Here is a 22,933-nt window from a genome sequence, read left to right as displayed (position 1 = left end):
AGCCATTGTGCAGCACCTGCACATCATCATCATCAACAAAAACCATGGGCTCAGCGCCCATTGGTGTCTGATGCCTCTCTCACTATTTCCTTCCATCTTTCCCTCTCCAATGCAGAGTGGCTTCGTTTCTGTAGACTAGCTCTGCACCCATCTACTGAATCATCTACACATTCTCTGTGGGGTCTGCCTCTCCTACCTGAACCATCCATTATGCCAAATACCAGGGTCTTGAGTTTTTGTTCGTTGTTCATTCTGCAGGTATGCCCAAATAGCTGTAGCTTGAGTGGTATAACCTGCTGCAGCAGGTTCTCTTTCAGCTGTATCTTCCTGTATAACTTCTCGTTTGTGACCTTCTGCATCCATGCTAGTCTCAGGATCTTCCTATAACACCTCCTCTCGAATGCCAATATCCTCCTTTTCAAAGCTTTCATTATCACCTGTGCCTCACATCCATACAGCATGCTGCTGAATACAAACGTTCTCAAGCTGCTCAGCTCCATTCTTAAGCTAATCACTTTGCTCCTGCAGATCTTAACCATAGCCTTCAAACTCACTCTTGCTTTCGCTGTTCTAGTCGCTATTTCCTTCTTACAGTCTAGATCACATTATGTTGCTTCCCAGATATGTGAACTTCTCTACAATTCTAGTTCAATCCTGTCTACGCTGATCTTCCTTCCTTCTTCCTTAACTCCAAATACAATTGTTTTTGTTTTACCTATGTTCTTAATCAGTCTGTACTGCTTCCCTTCCTCGTTTAGCACCTGCACCATTTTCACTAGCTTCTCCTCATCATTCTCAATGATAACTATATCACCCACAAACCTCAAGCTGTTGATTCTCATCCCATGCACAGTTATCCCATTTACCTCTTCCTTGATCTTGTTCATCACTGTTTCTAGGTGCATGATGAAAATACTTGGAAATATCGGATCTCCTTGTCTTGTACCTCTACTCATTCTAAACCAACTTCCCATCTCTCCACATGTTCTCGCTGCTGCCTCTGCATTGTTACTGATATCCTTCAACAACCATATCAGTCTGCTATTCAATCCATACAAATCCAACACTACCCAAAAGTCACTTTTGGGCCCAGTCATCTAACTCAGTATCCTGTCTGCCAACAGTGGCTAATGCTGGATGCCCCAGAGGGAGTGAACAGAATCAGTAATCATCAGGTGATCCCTCTCTGGTTATCCATTTCCAGCTTCTGATGAACAAGGGCTAGGGACACCATTCCTAATCATCCTAACAAATAGCCAGTGATGGATCTAACCTCCATGAACGTATCTAGTTCTTTTTCAAACCCTCTTAAAAGTCCTGATTTTCACAACATTACCAGATGCTTTAAGTTCCTGTTTTCTAAAGACACCACAATGTCCTTCATGTTGTTATTACTCATAGTTAGGAGAACCATAATCCATATTATATATAACCTGTGTACATTTTGCAGATCTGTGTACTGCTAATCTGTTGATTTTACAAAAATTTCCATGCTGCACACCACTCATTAAGGCTCATGTGACATCTCGGATAAAGACACAATCTAACTGCAAGATAACATTAGTCCTATACAGAATTGCATGAACATCCCTGTAATTTCCTGGGAGCATCCTCTCTAGGATTCTGCAATAACAAAAGAGAAAACTTCCCCATGGACAATATTCCTTAGGTTTTATACTGAATCCAGCACTGGCAAGATTTTTGGCTGCAAGTCTCCATTGGGTGACTATAGCACAGACATCAATAAAGTAACCTGGAACAACAAATGACATAAATGCTAAACTGGCCTTTATGGAATATATGTATCCTAAATATGCACCCTACCATGCACCATAAGTATCTCCCATCACCACATATATAACAACAAAATACAAGAACATTTCTCTCTGGTCTCATGACCAAACAGAAGCACAGACCATTTGCTTCAGAGTACTACTGTCAGAACCTTTGCAATGGACAATTCTGCAAGAATTTGGCCATACAGGAAGTTTCATACTAACCCATTAGTGATATCTGGGCATAAATGTCAGCATTCCTTTTGCTGAATCTGAGCTGGCTCATGATGGCTTCTTCGTCCCACACTGAAATGAGATCCAAGATCTCCTGATGGCTCCATGCTGGGGCCCTTTTGCATTCCTGGGAACTCCTAGCTACAAAGTCCAGGGCTGATGGCCACCACTTCCTATCACCTACTTGCGGCTCACCTGGAGAGCGGAGGGGACGGGTCAATGACCTGAAAGGACACCTCAAGGAGTACTGTAAGACAGTTTCTGGAGATAATAAAATCAATGTTATCCCAGGTTAATCTATACTGTTTTAGGTCAACATTGTACTTTTAATTTTTTGAGTAACTTAATTGAGAAGTCAGCAGCACAGAAGTCATTACTGCAGCCACTTAGAATCAACTTAATGAGTGCTGGGGTATAGACAGAGATTTTTTCAAATTGAGCATACAGACTTAAATTCAACAAGTCTACACCAGGCCTCTCATGTGGAAAAACATAATAGAGCACTTTGCAGGTAAGCTATTGGTACAAGAACTATACCCCACACACATACATGCCAACAGATGGTTACATTCATCGCAGGCCGCTACAATCTTAATTTTGGCTAGAAAATAACCCATTTTTTTTCACCCAGTTCCCCAGCCCCACCACTGCTGCAATCCCACTTCAGACTGCCAAATCTGAGGCAACCATTTGACCTTTTTTGACAGTCTTCATCCCATTAATTCACATGAGAATTTGCAGCAACAAACCACTTCTTGGCACTTGCACTGCTGAGGAATAGAGGCAAGGGAGAGCTATTCTGAGTAAACTGAGCTAGGAAACCAAAACAGTTTCAGAACCACAAACCCAAAGCAATGAAATTCTGATGGAATGAGCTCCTGACGCTGGGTGCAATAAGCATGGTTTATAAAACAAGGCTGTTTAAGTTAGCATGAAAAGGCTGCTCAAGTTAGCATGAATAGGCTGCTCTAGGCTTCCCAATTCCTGAAAAGTGCACACTTCAAAGAAATAATCACCTCAAAGCAAGAACCAGCAAATTCCTACTCCAGAGTTTAATTTAAAAGGAAGTTTATAGATTTTGTTTAAAATGGCACACAAGTCAAATGGGGACGCTTTTGACATTGACTAATGAAGTATGTATAAGTATACAGAGGACCCAAGCATGCATATTCATTTTATTTTTATGGTTCTTCTAACTTCAGGAAAAAAGTAAAAAAAGCTTCCTTACTCTGAGCTCTATAAAATGCGCTTACTTGGACCAGTTACTCGCCACTTGACATGCTGGGACAAGAAAGAGGCAGCTTCCTTCTAACACCATAATTTGAATGCACAGTCCCCTGGTACACCTCAAGTGATGTGGTTTATGCTGTCTTCCTCTAAACTGGGCAAGTCTCTTCTATGAAGTGTAATTAACTGCAATGGATCTAAGGAGTGGCAGCCTGGATGGCAGTTAGAGACATTTATCCCTTTGAGGTGGCAACAAGCAAAGCCACTAAACATCACTGAACTGCCTGACATGCCCTACTTTTCAAAATGAACACATAAATGAAGCAGGAATTACATGTTTTAGCTGTTTTATCATGAGCCCATCACTGCCTTAGTTTTAGAAAGACTGTCTCAATTCCAGGTTTGCCTTCTCCAAAGAGGTCACATTTTCAAGTGCAGGAACGTTAATATGATGTCCATGTTTAACATTTGGATGCAGATACTACCATTTAGCTATTTTTAAAGGCCAGTCACATACCTAGTGTGAGTGCAGATTTGTGCTTTCAAATATAGGAGTCGGAACTCATGTTTAGACTTGCACAAAGTTGGACTCCCCATGTGATATTAACCCCAGCCTCCCCCCGGCAAAGTAGTAATAAAAAAGGTAGTGATAATCATTTCAACAGCAGCTGATCGCCACTAGCAGCCTGCCTAAATTCTTCCTCAGACCTGCACATGGCACACAGACAAGATTAATGTCAGAAACAGCTGTTCCCTCTACCCAAAAGTCACACTGCTACATAGTCTCTCTCTTTAAATAACTGCCTCAGTAGCCACAAACATATCCTTCCAGATTTGATTCATCAAGGACTATCTCTTCCTCTCAAACGTAGCCTTGGTCATGGTGACTCAGGCCTTCATCTCCTCCACACTGTGTAACTGTTACGTGAACTATTTGGGTCTGTCTGAGAAAACCACATTTAAGTTTCACCTCCCATCTGCGAGAGATAGGACACACACAATCCCCACTCTTTACCCATGCATTTCCCAATTCAGGGTCAATTCCTTATCTTCAGTCCCATAAATGAGGACTACGGCTTGGCTGTCCCAGCACCCATGTCTTCCTCACATCTACAGTGATAAAACTACTATCAGCCAGGGAAATTACAAGAGACAGAGCCCCCTCCAGGTGCAACTCTCAACTGTCAGAAGAATAGCTTGCATGGAGGGCTCCCTACCACCAGAGATAAGGAGCTCATGTCTCCTCTTTTAGAGCACAAACTTATATAGCCCACTTCTTTGGAGCAAGGTACCACAGAAAGGTTACAGAAGAGCTAAGAAAACTGTTCCTTCCCTGAGATAACTTCCCCCAAAATAAAATACACCCATAATGAAAAAGGAGAAGAAGAAAGAATTCCTCCTCGGATAGTTGTTTTATATCTTTGAGTATTTGACTCTGGGACCCAAACACTAGGCTTACAAGCCTGTACCACTATCATTTAAAAGGGAAGGTACAAACAACAGTTGTACAACAAAACAAGAAGTGAGAGAAAAACAACACGTTTATTTTCCTTTGTGGAAATCAGACAAGACGACAGTGAAGCCGTATCCAAGCAAAAGCCATGAAATACAAATGTAGGTAGTTTTAACTTGAGACATCAGCATGGTTCAACACAATCAGAACAGGGTTTATCATCTCTTCCAGTCTTAATCTGACACCATTAGCTACAGGTTTAACCTCTCTAACCCAGAACTCTCCTGTCCAGCAACATTCATAATTTGGTATGATTTTAGTTATCCAGAAGACCACTTATCATGGGAGTGGCCAGGTTTCCTGTAGTCCCATAAAGTTTGTTCCAGTCAGCAGTCCTGGCTCTCAGTGTTATATCATGTTATTTAGCTGTAATCTGCCCCTAAATGTCTAAAGAGACAACAAAGCAGTGAAATTGTTGGTAATGCTGCTACACATTATTGACCTCCTGTGGTCCAGCAAATTCTCTCATCCAGCACTGGTCAGGTCCTGAGGCTGCCAGATTAGAGAGTTCAACCTGCATTGACTACAGTGTTAGATGGGCTTCTGATAGTACAGAAAGTTTATCTGTTTTTGTTTTTTTTCAATAGCCAAGCATTCCATGAAGGGAAGCGGGGAAAAAATAATAAAGCTTATACTTTGCTCTGGTCTTCACTTTTGGAGTTGCTGGGTAAGGCTAATAATCCTTGGAATCCACAGCAAATATCTTTATAACAACAAGGAAATAATGGAGAGCTTAGGGACAAGGGTATCATTATGCCAGATTAAAGGGCATAAAAGGCATAATTAGCTGAAGTGCATAAATCTTCAGATGTTTACCTATGTCCTCTCTGCAGGAATAAGAGCACTTTAATACAGGAAAGAAAGATAAATGTTTGGAACAAATGGACAATCAAGGGAAAAGAGATGCATTTAAAATGTCTTCGTTGGAAAGCAACAAAGTTAACTTTTTTCCTCACAGTATCTATATTTAGTCTGCCTTGTACTTTCACAGATGATCCTCACAAGCCTCTCCACCTACAATTAGAAAATTAGAGGAGTGTATTTCATGTCATGCCTTTTTCCTGGGTAAACATCACTGGCACTTTACCTCCATACTTTTATGGAAATATGTTTTTGAATATGAATATGCATAATTGGAATATGCTTTATGCAAAACAGGTCAAGTACATATCATTCAAGAGCCTATGATCCCCAAATGAGTATATTCTGTTTGTGTGCATGTATCATTCTTAATTGTGATGGTAAAAATATGAAGTGTAAACCTGCTCATTAATTTAGAATTTCTAATGAAAGCCAATAGCAGTGATGAAGGGGCTTAGCAGCCCATTGCTCAGCACAACAATCTGTGAATGGTTTTGGTTTTCCTTGAAGCCCAAAAGGCACTTGGTCCTACAAACACATGTGACCATGCCACCTAGTGCTGGAACTTATTTTAAGTCTGGTCATTTTCCCTGGGGATGGAGAAAGTTAAACAAAGGGTTCTGGCCTTGAGGAAATTTTATTTATTTAAGGAATGGGATACAACATTGTCTTTGGCCTACTATAGAAATCTGCTTTTCCCACAAGATTACATGAAGAAACCTGAAAACAAAGAACTCTAAGAACACAGGAAGCTGTTAGACACAAGATTCAGAAAATATCAGCTCTGTCCTGAAGGATTTTAACTGAAATAAAGACTAGGCTGAAAACTGTTACCTTACTTTTGGATTAAAGGAAAAGGGGAACTAGCTTTCAAGCACACACCCTCATACCCTCAGGCACTCATACACTTACACAGGCAAACACACAGGCTAAGAGCTGCATAGAGACAGTGCAAGAAGCCAAGGAATAGTGTATCTGATCCAGTCATGAATTCAAGGCAGGGAGCTGCTTGTATGACCCCCTTCTCATCTTGTGCTCTACTGTCAGTATAGTACTCAAGAGCAGTCAGTACCATCCATCCTAGGGAATGGGAGGGAGAGGCCTGGGCCTCCTCCTGCCTCCCCAGGCAGCCAATACTAACTCCTGAAAAGTGGGGATAGCAAGAAGAACTCCCAACCTTATTATAGCCTTTCACCTATCTTTTTATATGTTTCAGTCCATAGTCCTGTCCCACTGCCCCAGGACACTGTATGACCATGAGTCACCACTGCCCCAGGACACTATATGATCATGAGTCATCAGCGAATAGCAGATGGGACTTTGATCTTAGAATCATAGAACACTAGAATAAGAAGTAACAGAGAGGAAGCCGTGCTAGTCTACACACTATCAAAACAAAAAGCAGTCAAGTAGCACTTTAAAGACTAGCAAAATAGTTTATTAGGTGAGCTTTCATGGGACAGACCCACTTCTTCAGACCATAGCCAAATATTGACTCTGTTCTGCTCTGGCTATGGTCTGAAGAAGTGGGTCTGTCCCACAAAAGCTCACCTAATAAACTATTTTGCTAGTCTTTAAAGTGCTACTTGACTGCTTTTTGTTTTGATAGAATAAGAAGGGATCTCAAGAGGTCATCGCATCCAGTTCCCCGCTCTCTTGGCAGGACCAAACACCATCTAGAACATCTCCAACAGGTGTCTGTCTAACCTGCTCTTAAATATCGCCAGCAATGGAGATTCTACAAACTCCCTAGGTAGCTTATTCCAGTGTTTAACCACGCTGAGAGTTAGGAAGTTTTTCCTAATGTCTAATCTAAACCTCCCTTGCTGCAGTTTAAACCCATTGCTCCTTGTCCTATCCTCAGAGGCCAAGGAGAACAATTTTTCTTCCTCCCCCTTGTAACCCTCTTTGAGGTACTTGAAAACTGCTATCATGTCCCTTCTCAATCTTCTCTTTTCTAAACTAAACTAGCACAGTTCTTTCGGTCTTCCCTCATAGTTCATGTTCTCTAGACCTTTAATCATTCTTGCTGCTCGTCTCTGGACGTTTTCCAATTTCTCCACATCTTTGCGCATCCACCCAGTATCTATCTTATGCCTGAACACTCCCTCCAACAAGGAATTTCAGGCTCCACATTTTGCTATCTGAAGTGCCACCACTCCTGGAGCTCTTCCCTCACCACTATGTCACACTCAGTACTGCAAGTGTTCTAGCTGGAATGCAATAGCACTGCTTCCTATATGCTGGCCCTACATGTAGGCCAATCAAGTTGCTTCAATACAAACGAGTCTGAGTTTTGTGAGACAAAATTAGGACCAAAACAGTAAAATCAACAATACTGCAGGGAGAATGAGCAGCATCAGCAACTAAAGATGCCATGTCACCAGCAACTTGTACACAAATCTGTCACAAATCTGTCAAAGAATTCACCTTGCACTGATCACCAGAATATTTAGAGATCCAAGAGTTGCCACAACAGGACAAGCACCAAACTAAAACACAGCTCTTTAAACGTACCTATTTCTCAATTCTCTATTGGGCTTCCTCCTCCCCCCACTTCAAAGAAAGGCAGAATGTAAATGTGAGCCTGTCTATTCTTTGGAAAACTCAAAGGTAGTTACAGTCGTCCCTCGTTAAACGTGTACTTAATTTATGAGTACTCACTAAAACAAGGGACACATATACCTACCTTTGTTCACTAGATGAATGAACTCCCCCCACAGCTAATAAGAGCCTTACCCCACTCCCCACAGACCCAACCCGCCGCAGACTGCCGCCCACCCATGACCCCAAACCACTGCAGCCTGAACCCCCTGCCGCCCCACAGACTCAACCTACCACAGCCTGAACCCCCCCGCCACTTTGCAGATCCAAACTGCTGCAGCCTTAACCCTGCCCTGCCAACCCTGCAGATTCAACCTGCTGCAGCCTGAAACCTTGCTGGCTTCACAGACCCAACCTGCCGGGGCCTTAACCCCGCCCCACCCACCCCACAGACCCAACCTGCCATGGCCTTAACCCCGCCCCACCCACCCCACGGACCCAACCTGCAGCAGCCTGAACTCTCCCACCCACCCCATGGACCCAACCCACCACAGCCTTAATGTCTCCCATCAGCCCCACGGACCCAACCCACCACCAGCTTTTAACCCTCTCTCCCACTAATGACCCCAAACTGTCCCCAAGCCTTTAACCCTCTCCAACCCCAAACACCCCACCCCAAGGTTCACTTACTTTTCAAAAGCAGCACCACATGTTGCCCCTCCTTCCCTGAATTAAGAGCACTTGGAATAAATCAGACACTTTTACATGTATTTTAATGGGAATTTAGTGTCCCTCTTACGAGATTTCACCCACAAGCAGAAAGTTGGGAACCAATTGTGCTCATACAGTGAGGGATGAGTATATTTATTTTTACACTTAATAAATAAATCCCAAGGAAGCTTTAAATGAGTTTCCCTATTTTCTTCTATTTCCTTTGCATGCAGAGTTGTTCATGTGTGCTGAGCTATCTGCAATTACTTTTTATTTGAATTTTTTGGTCAAAATGGTTAATATATGTTGAGAAAAAATATAAAATTATGAGGGCTTCATAAAACAAAATGTAAAAAAAGAACAAGTTCAAAGTGTAAGATACTCAGCAGTGACTATCCCTTTAGCTGTGAAATGCAGAGGAACAAAAGCAGGCTTGTGTCCTTTCATGTTTCTTTATAGTGGATAATGTAATCCCTAAAGGTCATGACTATTTGGTTTTTAAATATGTGTTCATTTAAATTAATTGTTTATAAGAGAGGAATCGTGGCAGAAAATAAGATTATGACTATTCCAAATAATTGGAAAGAAAGTTTAAGCTAAATTACACTTGCCTGCATGTCAACTTATTTTTACTACATAACCAAAAATAAATATAAAAAGCCCTATAAGAGGCACTATTATTATCTGTATGTTGTTCATAACAACGTTAGATTGGGATCAGCATCAGGGCTGAAAAAGCAAAATTTAAAGTCGATTAGCCACCAAAATCTGCAATGGAGAGCTGAGAAAAATAAAATTCCATATAGACTAAAGGCCTGATTTTCAGAGGTCCTGAGCACCCAGCTGCTTCCCTGGATCTAAGATCCTAAATCTGCCCAAAGGCACCCGTGGGGTCATCATGATCACCCTTTCCTACCTATACTGATAAATGGGGAGAAGCATCTCAGCTAGAGATTCTAGCTAGATGGGGACTCAGTATGGAAAAGATTGAGAAGCACTGTTCCATTGTGTCCTCTCAGAAAACCTGACAACTTTATTTGTTAAACTTTTTTTTGTAATATAAAATAAAACAAACAAACAAAAACCTGAGCATCTTTGCTCTCCTGTCTTGTCCCAAAATATTTTAATTAATGAAAAAGCAAGATCTTAATGATCAGTCCCACATCTGATTTTCACAGACACCAAAGATTCTATTGCTCTTTTCTCATTCTGCAGGGATTTATCCAGGAATGCTTACTCAAGCTTTACCCTCCATCTTTTTTTTTGGGGGGGGGTGGGGGGGAGATGCATTTCAGTTCTGTGAACATACATAGTTTCAAGAACTTAAGGGATGGGAAGTGTTATATTCAGGTGTTACATTCATGAAAAACATAATAGTTTTTGTTTTAAAAGACACTCACATATATTTTATTTTGCTGATATCGCTGAAACAAGTTCTGCATGATGGAGCCCTCATGGAGATCTACAAGTGCTGCCATGTCTTCCACACTCTCCACACTTGTTTGATGCATAGCTGTTACTTTTTGACGTGTGATTGTACTCTGTTTGTAAGTGAATACCTGAAGAAGAAAAAACAGTGTATTAACATTTTATGGCTACACAAGAAAAGTTCTGTTCAAGCTGATGAACTGGATAAAGAAATGACATTCAGGAGGTCAGAATAAACCATTTGCACCAGATCAGTCCCATTTATATCTATTTTGAGGATATCTGCCTCAAAGCCTTGCAGATATAAGCCCTGCAGACCTGCTACTCTGGTTACTAATAGCTACATGAGTAGTCAAAGAACTGTAGTTCAGTTTGGAGTGAACAAGGTCACATCATTTCACACTGCACTATTTAGTATTTCATTTACCAGAACAAATTTCTCCATAAAGTAACTCCACCCATTTCAATGACATTACACTTTGAAGAGAAACATGTTTGCAGTAACAACTGTCAGAAATAACAAAATGATTGATTCAATCATGGCTAGCCAAGTAAGCACTCGTATCTTTCTATTCTACAATATGATCATCATCAATGACATATTATATGTTTGAGTACTATATCAGAGTGTAGGTGTCAGACTGCAATGAAAATTCACTGGACAAAACACAATTACAGTATTTACTCATCAAACGAGTTCATGCATTTTCCATACACTTTTTTCTAAAGAACTGCCTGGAAGATATTACACCCAGAATCTATGTAAATCAATTTGTATGGGTTCATGTGAAAAATATCATTACTGAGGATATCCAATATTTCTGGAATTCAGTTTCCTGTTTCTTTTTTAATTCACACTCCTGGCAAATAACTTCTATTGGCACAGACTAAATTTCTGTAGAAGTTGCCAACATTACTTGGCAATCTTATTCACTAGCAACATAATCACCCTTACAAACTGAGAAATTCAAACATTAGAGTAATGCAGAAATTTTATTAATGTGGTACATGAAAAAGTATTCCACACCCTTCTAACATAATATTTATAAAGCTTTTGCGTGACTTAAGGATTTTGGTAATTTACAGTTGAAGCAGCTGTGAACATTTCAGAGTTGCCCCTGTGGCTATGATTTGCATATTGCTGGCAAATGGAACAATACGGTGTGAAATGCCAAGTCTTCTGGAGAAAAGAAAACTTTCTAATATCTGAAGATTTTCACAGAAAACACTGAACCTGTGTCATCGAATGAGGGGCTAAACAGGGGCGGTAAAATTCGGAATTATAGGAAGTCACCCTGTAAAAGCAGAAGTCTGCCACTACTGGACCTAGAAAAATAGTCAAAACCATGTAATTGCTGAAGCAAAAACAGGAGGAGGAAGCAAACCAAGATCAATTATGACTGAACAGAAGGAAAACAGCTTGTAATGCTGAAGAAACGGAGTCTGCACTGGCAGATGGAAAGCGCTGACAGCTACAGCATTGCTCACAGAGCACAGCAGTGAAGACACTGTTGTGTGTCCACTCTGTCACCTACCAGTGCAGTAGTGTGACTGCATCTGTGGCACTTGCAGCAGTACCAGTGTGGTGCATTCTGGGCAGCTATTGCACTGTGCACCTCTTTCTCTTCTGCAGCTGAGGCTTGTGGGAAAGCAGAGTAGGGATCGCAGGACATCCTAGGTCCTCTTCCAACACCCTGTGGTGCACTGCTTCGCATCCCAGCAACCTGTGTGCTTCCAGCCACATTTGGCACAGGTTCTAAATGGTTTTTTGTGCTGCATGTTCTGCCTCCTTAATCTGCAGCAACGGATCCCAATCCATTGAAGAAAATTCTATAGGTCTCACTAATGCATCATTAATGGCAGTTGAATTATTCCTTAAGGTACAAAGTCACAATGGCCGTGTCTACACGAGCCCCAAACTTCGAAATGGCCACGCAAATGGCCATTTCGAACTTTACTAATGAAGTGCTGAAATGCATATTCAGAGCTTCATTAGCATGCGGGCGGCTGCAGCACTTCGAAATTAACGCGGCTCGTCCCGACGGGGCTCCTTTTCGAAAGGACCCCGCCTACTTCGAAGTCCCCTTATTCCCATGAGCTGATGGGAATAAGGGGACTTCAAAGTAGGTGGGGTCCTTTCGAAAAGGAGCCCCGTCAGGACGAGACGCACAGCGGCAAGGAGCGTCAATTTCGAAGTGCCGCGGCCGCCCGCATGCTAATGAAGCGGTGAATATGCATTTCAGCGCTTCATTAGTAAACTTCGAAATGGCCATTTGCGTGGCCATTTTGAAGTTTGGGGCTCGTGTAGACGTAGCCAATAAGGAGTTAGGCAATGAGCTCGCCACACATAGCAGCTACGATACACGATTGCTTGTGGTTTTCACGGAGGTGCGGAACACAGAGGAATGCCACTTTTGGACTCGTGAAACAAGCACTGATTGGTGGATCACACTGTCATGCTAGTCTGGGATAATGAGCAGTGGGTGCAGAACTTTCAGATGAGGAAAGACACCTTTGTGAGACTGTGAAATGGGCTCTCCCACACCCTATGGTGCAAGGACATGGGACTAAGAGCTGCCCTACTAGTGGAGAGGCATGCGGCGATTGTACTGTAGAAGCTGAGTACTCCAGACAGCTCATGATAGGTCACCAATCAATTTGTAGTGGGAAAGTTGACCTTGGACTCATTGATGGAAGTGTGAAGGGCCATTAATCACATTCTGCTTCGAAAAACGGAAACTCTGGGCAATGTGCATAAAAATGGGGGTAGTTTTACAGATGGACTTCCCTGACTGCAGAGAGGTGATAGATAGCACACATGTTCCAATTCTGGCACCAGACCACCCAGCCTCTTGACACGTTAATTGGAAGGGATGTTTCTCCATAGTTCTCCAGGTGCTGGTGGATCACCATGAGCATTTCAGAGACATTAACAGAGGCTGGTTCACAAAGGTGTATGGTGCATGCATGTTTTGGACCGCTGACCTGTTCACGGAGCTACAATCAAGGACTTTCTCCCTGGACCAGAAGATCACTGAGGGAGAAGCAGAAATGCCTATTGTAATCCCTGGAGACCCCACCTACCACTTAATACCATGACTTATGAAGCCATACACAGGGAACCCAGGCAGCAGCAAGTAGTGGTTGAACTGCAGGTAGAGCAGATGCGAAATGACTGTGGAGTGTGCTTTTGGCCATTTAAAGACCTGCTGGCTATGTTTCTATGGGGAGATAGATTTGGCCAATGACAAGCTCCCTATGGATAGCCATATGCTGTACTGTTCACAATATTTGTGAGGAGCAGGGTGAAAACTTCACGCAGAGCTGGAGCCCTGGAGGCTGAGTTTGAACATCCAGAGACCAGGGCTGATAGAGGAGCATAGCCCAGGGCCATAAAGAGCAGGAATTCCATGAGATAGCAATTTGATGCTGAAAGTCAATAATATTTGTTGCCAAGCTCAGGAGGGCAGTTGCGAGAGAGTCACTGTCACTGGTCCATATGATGCACTCGATGAAGTGACTGTTGCTTTGCTGGGATGTGCTTGAATGGAATGGAATGAAATAAAGATTGCTTTGCAACACAAAAAATTCATTTATTAAAAGTAACAAAAGTAGAACTCACAGTCAGCACGACACATCTGCACTTTGTGGAGGAAGGCAGGGGGAAGAGAGGAGGTAAGGCCTGAGATGTTTATAGACTGGTGTATACCCAGGTGTCATATGCAGCTCTGCCATTTGATATGCTGTGCTATGGTTGCTGCAGTTCAGAGCTAAATTGCAGAGATGAGGGATGAGTGCATTGGGCGTCTGTGGGAGCCTGCAGGACTGGATGATGAAAGGGCAAGTGTGGAATGAGGCAGGTGCTGATTGGGAACAGGGTGGGAGCCAGAGCATGTAAGCGATGATATGGGATGTACGGAAAATGGTTTTGGAACATGGGCTGTGTGTGTGTGGGGGCGGTGTTGTGCAGCTGCTCCATCTGAAGAGCTAGTAGTGCCTGGAGCATGTCTGCTTGGCATGCCGATTTGTTTAAGTGCTGCTCTGTGTTCACCTTCTGCTCCCTCCTCACTCTTTCTCCACTCCTGCCAGTCTTTCTTTTCAGCAGCATCCTGAATCATGACATCAAACAAAAAGCCGTCTCAGCAATTATGAGGTGGCTTCCCTGCCCTGGGCAGCCCCTCAGCCAGCGATAGCAAGGCAGGTTGGCATCCTAAGGTTAAATCTGGAAAGACAAACTTCAGCATTTTACAGAGGGACAATTCTTAACACTCACGGACCACTGCTGCGACCCATTCAAACACAAGCATTGTTCACGTGTGTGAATGTTCACACACAGCAAATAGGTGTCCCGAGGTGAGCGCACATAAGACAAGACTTCCAAAATGATGAATTAACTTCTGGGACAGGAGAATTTATGGGTACAACTGAGCCAAGCCTGGCTAGTGGCACCACACTGATCCAAGCCTGCTTTCTGCAACCTTCCTGCCAGTGCTTCCAGAAATCAAAGCCTCTTAGCAGTTGCATACTCTACAGTTTTCACTTCCCCAATCTCAGAGCAGCGCAACTGTCTCACCTCCTCCAGGGCAGGAAATAACTCCTGACTGCAAGCATCTGTGGATGCCAAATCATCCTCTGGCTCTGGGTCCCTCCCACTTCAGCACCTTTGTCCATGATTTTCTCTTCCTGGCTCAGTCCAGTTTGGAATAGCCGCTGAGGCCCCCAACTATCTACCAAGGATCTTCAGAGTGGAAGTGGGTCACCCTCGCACAGTGTTTTTTTCTAGCAAACATGGTGCCAGAACTCAAGTCCCATCAGAAGCCTCAGCCAGGGAATCCCAGCCAAGGGAGCAGGAGCGGGAGGGGGAGGGACCGGGACCCTGCTGGGAGATGGCTGAGGCATGGAGTCCTGGCTGGTAGCCTCAATCATGCACACCCCAGAGTGAGTAGGAGGGTATAATTTATCTGAACTATGAAGTGAGCAGGAGGAAAGCTGAGTCAGAAACAAGTAAATGAAGACACAACAAACCTTTGGCCTGCAAACATTATTAGAGTTCTTAAGACTAAGTCACACTAAAGAAAAAACAGAGCCAGAGTCTGGAAACAGTCAGGCACTACTTTGTTGACATTATAGGGGCTTTGGACACTAATGCACCTTGGTCCCTCCTATTCTCTGCCTTTTGCACCAAGCAGTCTAGTCTCCTGTGAGCTGTAAAACTGGTCTAATTTGGGTTGTTGGGTTTAACACGCAGGCACTGGTTGCCTATCATACACAGGAGGTCAGGCTAGATGATCTGATTATTTCCTCTGGCCTTAATCTCTTATGGTATCAAACAGAATGTTTTATCCAGTTGATTAGTAAATACAAAAGTACAGTGGGAAAGCCAAAGGAACACAACAGAAGGAGGGACGTGGTAGGCAAGGAAGAGCTGAAAAGAAGAGCAGAGGAGGGATAGGAAACGACTAAGAAGTAATAGCATTATATGAAAGAAATGAGCAACCTGAGCACAGAATATCAATGAGGAAGGAGATGAAATAAAAACAAAATGGGTTATGTAGAGAAGGCTTAAGAAGCCAGAGAGAGAGAACATGAGCATGCAGTCAATGTCCTGTAAGTATGAGTCATGTAAAGGGAACAAGCACCAGACACGGAAATAACCAAACTCACTTCTAAAAGGAGGAATTTAATGTTAAGGGATTTCAATTTCCTTTATATTTGCTCAAAATATAGGCAGGCCACACATGTGAGAAAGGAGTTTCTGAAAACTTAAGTACAGACACTATCAGAATGAGAAATAAAGGAATTAAACTTGCAGGTTGGGGGGGGAACAACCCTAACCTTGCAAGGACTAATTAGAAGGTCAGCGTGAGAGGCTGTTACACAGAAAGGGGTGGGGTAACCATCATTACAGGTTAAGAACTGATTCAAACATATGAAGGGCAAGCAGATTTCTGTACTTTAAAACAAACAACTTTGGCAGAATACAGGACCTGGCACCCTCAGTGAACTAGGCAGTGGTATCAGAGGAAGGAACACACAGGAAGGTTGGAATAAGATTTAAAGCAGTACTAAATGAGAACTCAGCAAAAATGCTTTCCTCTCAAGAAATAAATATACCAGGAAGGTCATTGGTACATGTTCAATGCATAGAGTGACTGAATTAAATCCTAAGGAAGAAGGTTATGAAAATAAAAGTAAGCACTCTGAAAATTACTATGGAGAGGGGAGAGGCAGTGAAACTGGAATATAATCAGAAGGTTCGATCTTGCAAGAAAATCAGTTAGAGATTAAGGCTATGTCTACACATGCATGCTACATCGAAATAGTCTATTTCGATGAACAACATCTACACGTCCTCCAGGGGTGGCAATGTCGACATTCAACTTCGACGTTGGGCAGCACCACATTGAAATAGGCACTGCGAGGGAACGTCTACACGCCAAAGTAGCACACATCGAAATAAGGGTGCCAGGAACAGCTGCAGACAGGGTCACAGGGTGGACTAAACAGCAAGCCACTCCCTTAAAGGGCCCCTCCCAGACACAGTTGCACTAAACAACACAAGATCCACAGAGCCGACAACTGGTTGCAGACCCTGTGCATGCAGCATGGATCCCCAGCTGCAGCAGCAGCAGCCAGAAGCCCTGGGCTAAGGGCTGCTGCATACGGTGACCATAGAGCCCTGCAGGGGCTGGAGAGAGAGTGTCTCTCAACCCCTCAGCTGATGGCCACCATGGCGGACCCCGCTATTTCAATGTTGTGGGACGCGAATCGTCTACACGTGCCCTTCTTCGACGTTCAACTTCGAAGTAGGGCGCTATTCCCATCCCCTCATGGGGTTAGCGACTTCGACGTCTCGCCGCCTAACATCGATTTCAACTTCGAAATAGCGCCCAACACGTGTAGCCGTGACGGGCGCTATTTTGAAGTTGGCGCCGCTACTTCGAAGTAGCGTGCACGTGTAGACGCGTCCTAAAAGAGCAAGGAACAGAGTGAGTAGGAGAAACAGATCCTCCAAAAATATATAGAAAGAAAACAGGTCCCCTTTAAAGGAGAAAAAAGGGCACAGTGAAATGCTTAAGAACTGGCCTGCAGAAGTAAACATACCATAGATAAAGCAAAGATAGAGGTGACTATTGACCACACAATAATTAGAAGGGTATTTCTGAACTATGGCCCCAGGAGGGAACAGAGTTTGAAAGAAAAACAAGCACCAACACTTCAGGATTCTAAAGGAATTTCAAAGAGAACCAACAAACCACCAGATGCCACGACATTACTAAAAAGAGAGAGCACGCCTGACAACTGGAGGAAAACTGATTTAGTGCTGAACTTGGAGAACCGGGAAAATCTGACTGGAAGCAGGTAAATACAGACCACTAAGTCAGACCCCTCTCTGCGCTAAAAATAATGACTGTTGTTAAGATACACTGATCATAAAATAAATGTTAACGTTTCCAAGAGAGTGACATTGGGAAGAGGGAATGAAGACAAGCGAGAGTTAAAAGGGTGGACAATCTGTCCTGAGCTCATCAGAGCTTGCAATAGACGTGGGCATGATATGGCCCAGACCTCAGCTTTTGGACTCTTCTGTGTAGAAATCTAACAACATAGTAGATAAGATTTTCATACATTGTTCACTGTTGGCCAAACTTTGCTCCCTCTGATCTACAGATTTAATCTGAGACCAGACCTAGCACTTAAAGAAGGACCACTCTAGGACTGTGCTATCTGAAGCCTGCCATTTGCCAAGGCTCCCATGAAACATATGAAGTTCTGGGCATGCAGATGAAAAACTATACCTATCTTATGGAGATTGTACAGCCACTGCCCAGGAACAAAGAAGAGTCTAAGCCTGGAGTGGCGCAGAGATCCTGCACCTCAGACTGATCTATACGAGAGGTTAATTTTGCAATATGGACCCTTATTTCAAAATAACATGCACACTACCATGCCTGTTACTTCAAAATAACAGGCCACTTATTTCAAAACCAGCACTCCCGCTTTGCATGTGGAATAATGCTCATTTCTAAACAGTTATTTTGAAGCAGTGGTAACATGGTAACAGGCGATTGCTGTTAATTTGAAATAAATGGCCACACTAGACATGTCTACTGCTCCCTACCCCTTGTGCATCTACATAAGGCTGTCACTGGAAGGGCTCAGTACATATGTCCATCCATGATGGCCTCATGCAGGACACCACCACCCAAGGCTGGAATGAGACACCCCAGGGCATCCTCTGATTCCCCCACAGCTGCCACCACTCCTGCCGCTCCCACTGCAGACAGTGCCCAGGGACACAGGAGAACCCTGGCCTGGAATGGCACAGTGATCCTGGACCTCACTGAGGTCTGGTGGGAGGAGGACAACCTCCAGGATCTCTGCACCAAGAAGCATAATCAGGCTCTCTCTGGCCAGATCTCTGCCAGCCTGGCTGACAAGGAGCACACCAGGATCATTGAACAACGCCAGATCGCTGCATGCAACAGGCCTGTATACAAGGCCAGGGAGCAAAGCAGATGCTCTCAGGCATCTCCACATAGTTGCCACTACTATGAGCAGCTCCATGCCATCCTGCGAGAGGATTTCTGGAGAAACCTGCCCCATTCTGGCCTCAGTGGTAGGACACTGTCACACATCAAGCCACCCCTGAGTAGTCTGGGCCATGGAACCACAGGGCAGCACCACTCATGGCCCAGAGTCCTATCCCCAGTCAGGCAGCATTTACTTCCAATCCAGTGCAGTGATGCAGAAGCAAACAATTACATGCACAGGAACCCACTGGCAGGGAGGATGAAGGAAATCTGTTAGCCTCCTGTCTGGCAAGTGGCATCTGATGCGCGTGCGTGCGCACACACACACACCCCTCTACAGCAGGCAGGGATAGAAGTTGCTTCCCTATGGGACACCCAAGTGCCAAGTCCAGGCTGTATGTTGCCTAGACTCTTGGCATTTGACAGCGGGGGCACAACTGTCCCAGGGGAGCATCACAGCACCCATGGCCCAGGGATGGGCAGGAACAGGAGGGTGCTGGCCAGGCCAAGAGGCTGGTGGCAGGAGGAGGTGATGGGGCGGCTCAGCGTTCTTGCCCAAAGCACACTGCTAACACCTGAACGAAAGCCTGTGGTGTCAGCTCACGGTCAGGGCTGGGCATTATAGTATCACCTGTGATGACTGCCATCATAAACTTTCTTCACAGCTGGGCCAGCTGTGACCTAGGTGCACACCCCACCTCCCACACCCTCCACCCAGCTGCAAGGGGTCTATAAGCGGAATCACACCCAGGACAATGTGATGCAGGAGCAGATGGCCTGCCTACAGTGTGCTGTCCAGGGCCTCCAGGAGGAGTGTGGGGAGTGGGCAGCTGAGCAGGAACAGAGGATGGCTGCCTGGACCAATCTGGCATGCCAGCAAGACGCCATGTGCTCCTTCTATACCTTTGTGATGGCGAGCGTGGTCACAGCTCCCCTGCCCCCAGCCATCCCAGCTTGCCCCCGCCAGGGGCCACTCAGGCTCCAAAACATGGGGCAGTGGGACCCCTAGGGCAGTCAACACCTCCCAACATCCCAGGGACAGGCACCACTCCCAATCCTATCCCTAAGGCCACTCTTCTCTCCCCAGTTCCAGATTCTGTTCTCATTCCCTCCCCTGTTGTCTGTCCCCCACAATAAAGAGCCCTGTTGTTCCACATGTGCTGGCTTCATTGTTTGCCCTGAGGGGAGGGGGAGAGGGTGTGATTGTCCAGATTGTCCAATGTGCGTAGTAGAGGGCCATTGCTGGCACATGACGGCGTACATAACATTGACCGAGGAACAGGAGTATGAGCCCCTAATCGTGCAATTAACATGGCTAGGAGTGGTGATGGTGTCTCCAGAATAAATATGTGGACAAAGTTGACAACGGGATTTGTTGCAAGGGAAAGCCCCTGGATTAGCATTACTGTGGTATGGCCTGTGGTTGCTAGTGAGAATTCTCCTGAGGTTAGGTGGTTGTCTGTGGGAGAGAAGACACCTCTCACCCAGGGCCTCTAAGAGTGTAGCATTACGTTCCAGTATCGGCTGTAGATAATGTGCTGCGGAGGTCTGAGCGGGGTACTATAGGTCATGACAAGTAGCATTCTGGCCAGCTGTTAAAGCAATTGAATCTTTGCTTCAGAATCGCAGGGCGCTGTGACCTGCCCCTGCCATTTTACATGGGGAGAACCAGCACAGCCACTATAAAAAGCAGGCGGCTGGCAAAGAACCACATGCAACTCCTTCCTGAAAAGGTGAGTCAGGGTTGTGAGGAGGATAGTTTGGTGTTGCGGTAGGGGGATGAGGTTCCAAGGGGGCCTGGGGTGCCTGGCTTTGGGGGAGGGGAGCAGGGATGGGATAAGAGTGGGGGTTAGAGGTGCCTGGCTCTGGGGGAGGGGGAAGGCATTGTCCCTCATAAGCATTCTGAAAAGGTGGCAACTCCAGAGTTGTCTGGCCTCCCATGCGGTGGCTGGGGATACCAGACGGGGGTGGGGTGCCAAGATGCCACCCAGAGCTGCCCAGAATAACCACAGGGCAGCTGCAGCCAGGACTCTCTGTGCGCCTCACGGGTGGTCTCAGTTTAAGTCGTTGCTACCCCCAGGGAGTGCAGGGCAGGCAGTAAATGCACACAGCCTGGCTGCCAGTAGGCCAGGAGCCCTGCAGTCAGCCGTCAGCACATCCACGCACCCCCTGCCATCTCCCGCTTCCTGAGCAGCCCTGCCCCAGCCCACTGAGAGTGGCCACTAGGAACGCACGCCTGGTGATGCAAGAGAGATGGGGGCACTATGGGTCCACCACACATAGCACACTCCACTCCCTCGAGACAACAAAGGTACTGATAACATGAAGCACATTTGGAAAGTCTTATGATCTTCTATCAAGGGTGAGTTTTATATTTTTTTTGTCCTCCAGGGCTACTGTTGTAGGGGTAAAATAGTCGTTACATATTTTAGGCAGTTTTTACATGTCAGTATGGGATGTACAATTCCACTGACTTGCTTTCCATCAAAAATGTGTTTTAAGATTATTACTTTGAATTATTTTCATTAAAACAGAACACTAACCCTTATGAGTTCTGGTGGTTTGGGACAGCGGGGTGGGGGGGGTTAAGCCTGGGGCTGGGGGCAGTTTGGGGCTTGAGTTCCACCACCTTTTTTTTCTAGAAAAAAACTGCCAACAAGACAGCATAGGGGAAAAGACTTCTTGGTCCATTTGTGCTACAACTTACCCTTTTCGCACTGTGAACAACAAACACTTAGTTGACATGGTTGCGTCCTTACAACCAGGCTGCATTCCAGCTGGTAGAGCAGACATTGTATCTAGCAACCTTCCACCAAGGTATGAGAAGGAACTTGAACCATGTGTAAGAGGGGGAGTTTTTCAGTTTGAGCCTTGGTGGGTGGAGCAATGCACACAATGATCCAGTAGTATGTGCCTGTCTGACAACAGAAGATGGGGCTGTAATATCTTTCAGAAACAATGGATACGTAGGGAAATGCCAACACAAAAGAAAATTAAAAAGAAGTGACAGTGAAAACTATAATAAACTGTGAAGAAAAAAATCAGCTGTCACATGTTGTTTTGCCATAGTTACTGCTGCAAATGCGGCAAACATGAGAAGATACTTAGAACAGGAAATGGAAGGATGTTTTTTAACAACATGTCTGCCATACTCATTTAATTAATCTTTTAGCCAAAACTTCAGTACATTTCTCCAGGAATAAAAGAAAATGTTGCTGATGTTGCAAAATACTTCTGTAAGAACCATTTTGCTTCAGCTTCATTGAAGAGAGCAGGAGGGAGTTTGGATCTTCAAGATAGTCAATGGAATTCTTAAATCATCAATGAAATCAATTGTTTTGAACAACATATTAAGAACCTGACTATTCTCATAAAACTTTGTGAAGAAAACTATGATAAAATAGATGGAAGTATCTCATCAAAAGGATCTAAAGTTTGATTAAAGGGAAATGTAGAGGATATTGTCAGTATAGTGAAGCCTATATCCGGAACCCTAAACAAGTTTCAGAGAAAAGGCTTCTGAACTGATGCTGTCAAACTCTGGAAGTCATTTCAAAAGACACTGACAAAAGAAATACCTCACCAGATGTTAAACCACAGGCATTAAGAAGTGAAAAAATGAAGCACTAACTCCATTACTTTTTCTAAAAATAATAGTGACAAAACCTTAACTTTAGTTATCAGCCAGCCCCATGGTATTTCAATCACTTGTGACTGAATACCATAATGTTAAGTGTGTGTTTTACTGAGTGCTTGATCAAAGGTTGGCTAAGGAGACCTGTGTCCTGCGTAACAGTAGTTGCACGAAGGCATTGTGCAGCACAGAAATCCTGCTTAAGGTGATGAAATGAAAACTGTTGCCCCATTGTACAGCAGTAAAGATAACTAAAAAGCTAGTGTCAAGAGAACTTTACAGTGTAAAGAGCCATGTGCTAACTGGCTGACCTAAGAGAGTGCTGACAGACACTTGTTCCCAGACTTCCTCTCTCCTGTATGGAAATGAAACACACTCGAAACATAAACCATGAAAGTCCAAGTCGGAAAGTCCCGTCCCAGCACAGGATCTAGTCCCTAAAAATGCTGATGGACTAACGAACATGTTACTG

At 44.4% G+C, this 22,933-nt stretch overlaps 1 protein-coding gene across 1 annotated transcript in view; it reads right to left on the bottom strand.

Moving 5' to 3' along the window:
• Positions 1-22,933, bottom strand: part of MYO10 (myosin X) — a 341,810-nt gene that overhangs the window by 212,044 nt on the left and 106,833 nt on the right. The window contains exon 3 of the mRNA XM_074987822.1: positions 10,266-10,424. Within this exon, the coding sequence (XP_074843923.1) occupies positions 10,266-10,424 (159 nt within the window). The remainder of the gene's footprint in view (positions 1-10,265; positions 10,425-22,933) is intronic.

This window comes from Carettochelys insculpta, chromosome 2 (assembly GCF_033958435.1).
Source record: "Carettochelys insculpta isolate YL-2023 chromosome 2, ASM3395843v1, whole genome shotgun sequence".
NCBI classification, from domain to species: domain Eukaryota; kingdom Metazoa; phylum Chordata; order Testudines; family Carettochelyidae; genus Carettochelys; species Carettochelys insculpta.
This window is presented reverse-complemented; position numbering and strand designations above follow the sequence as displayed.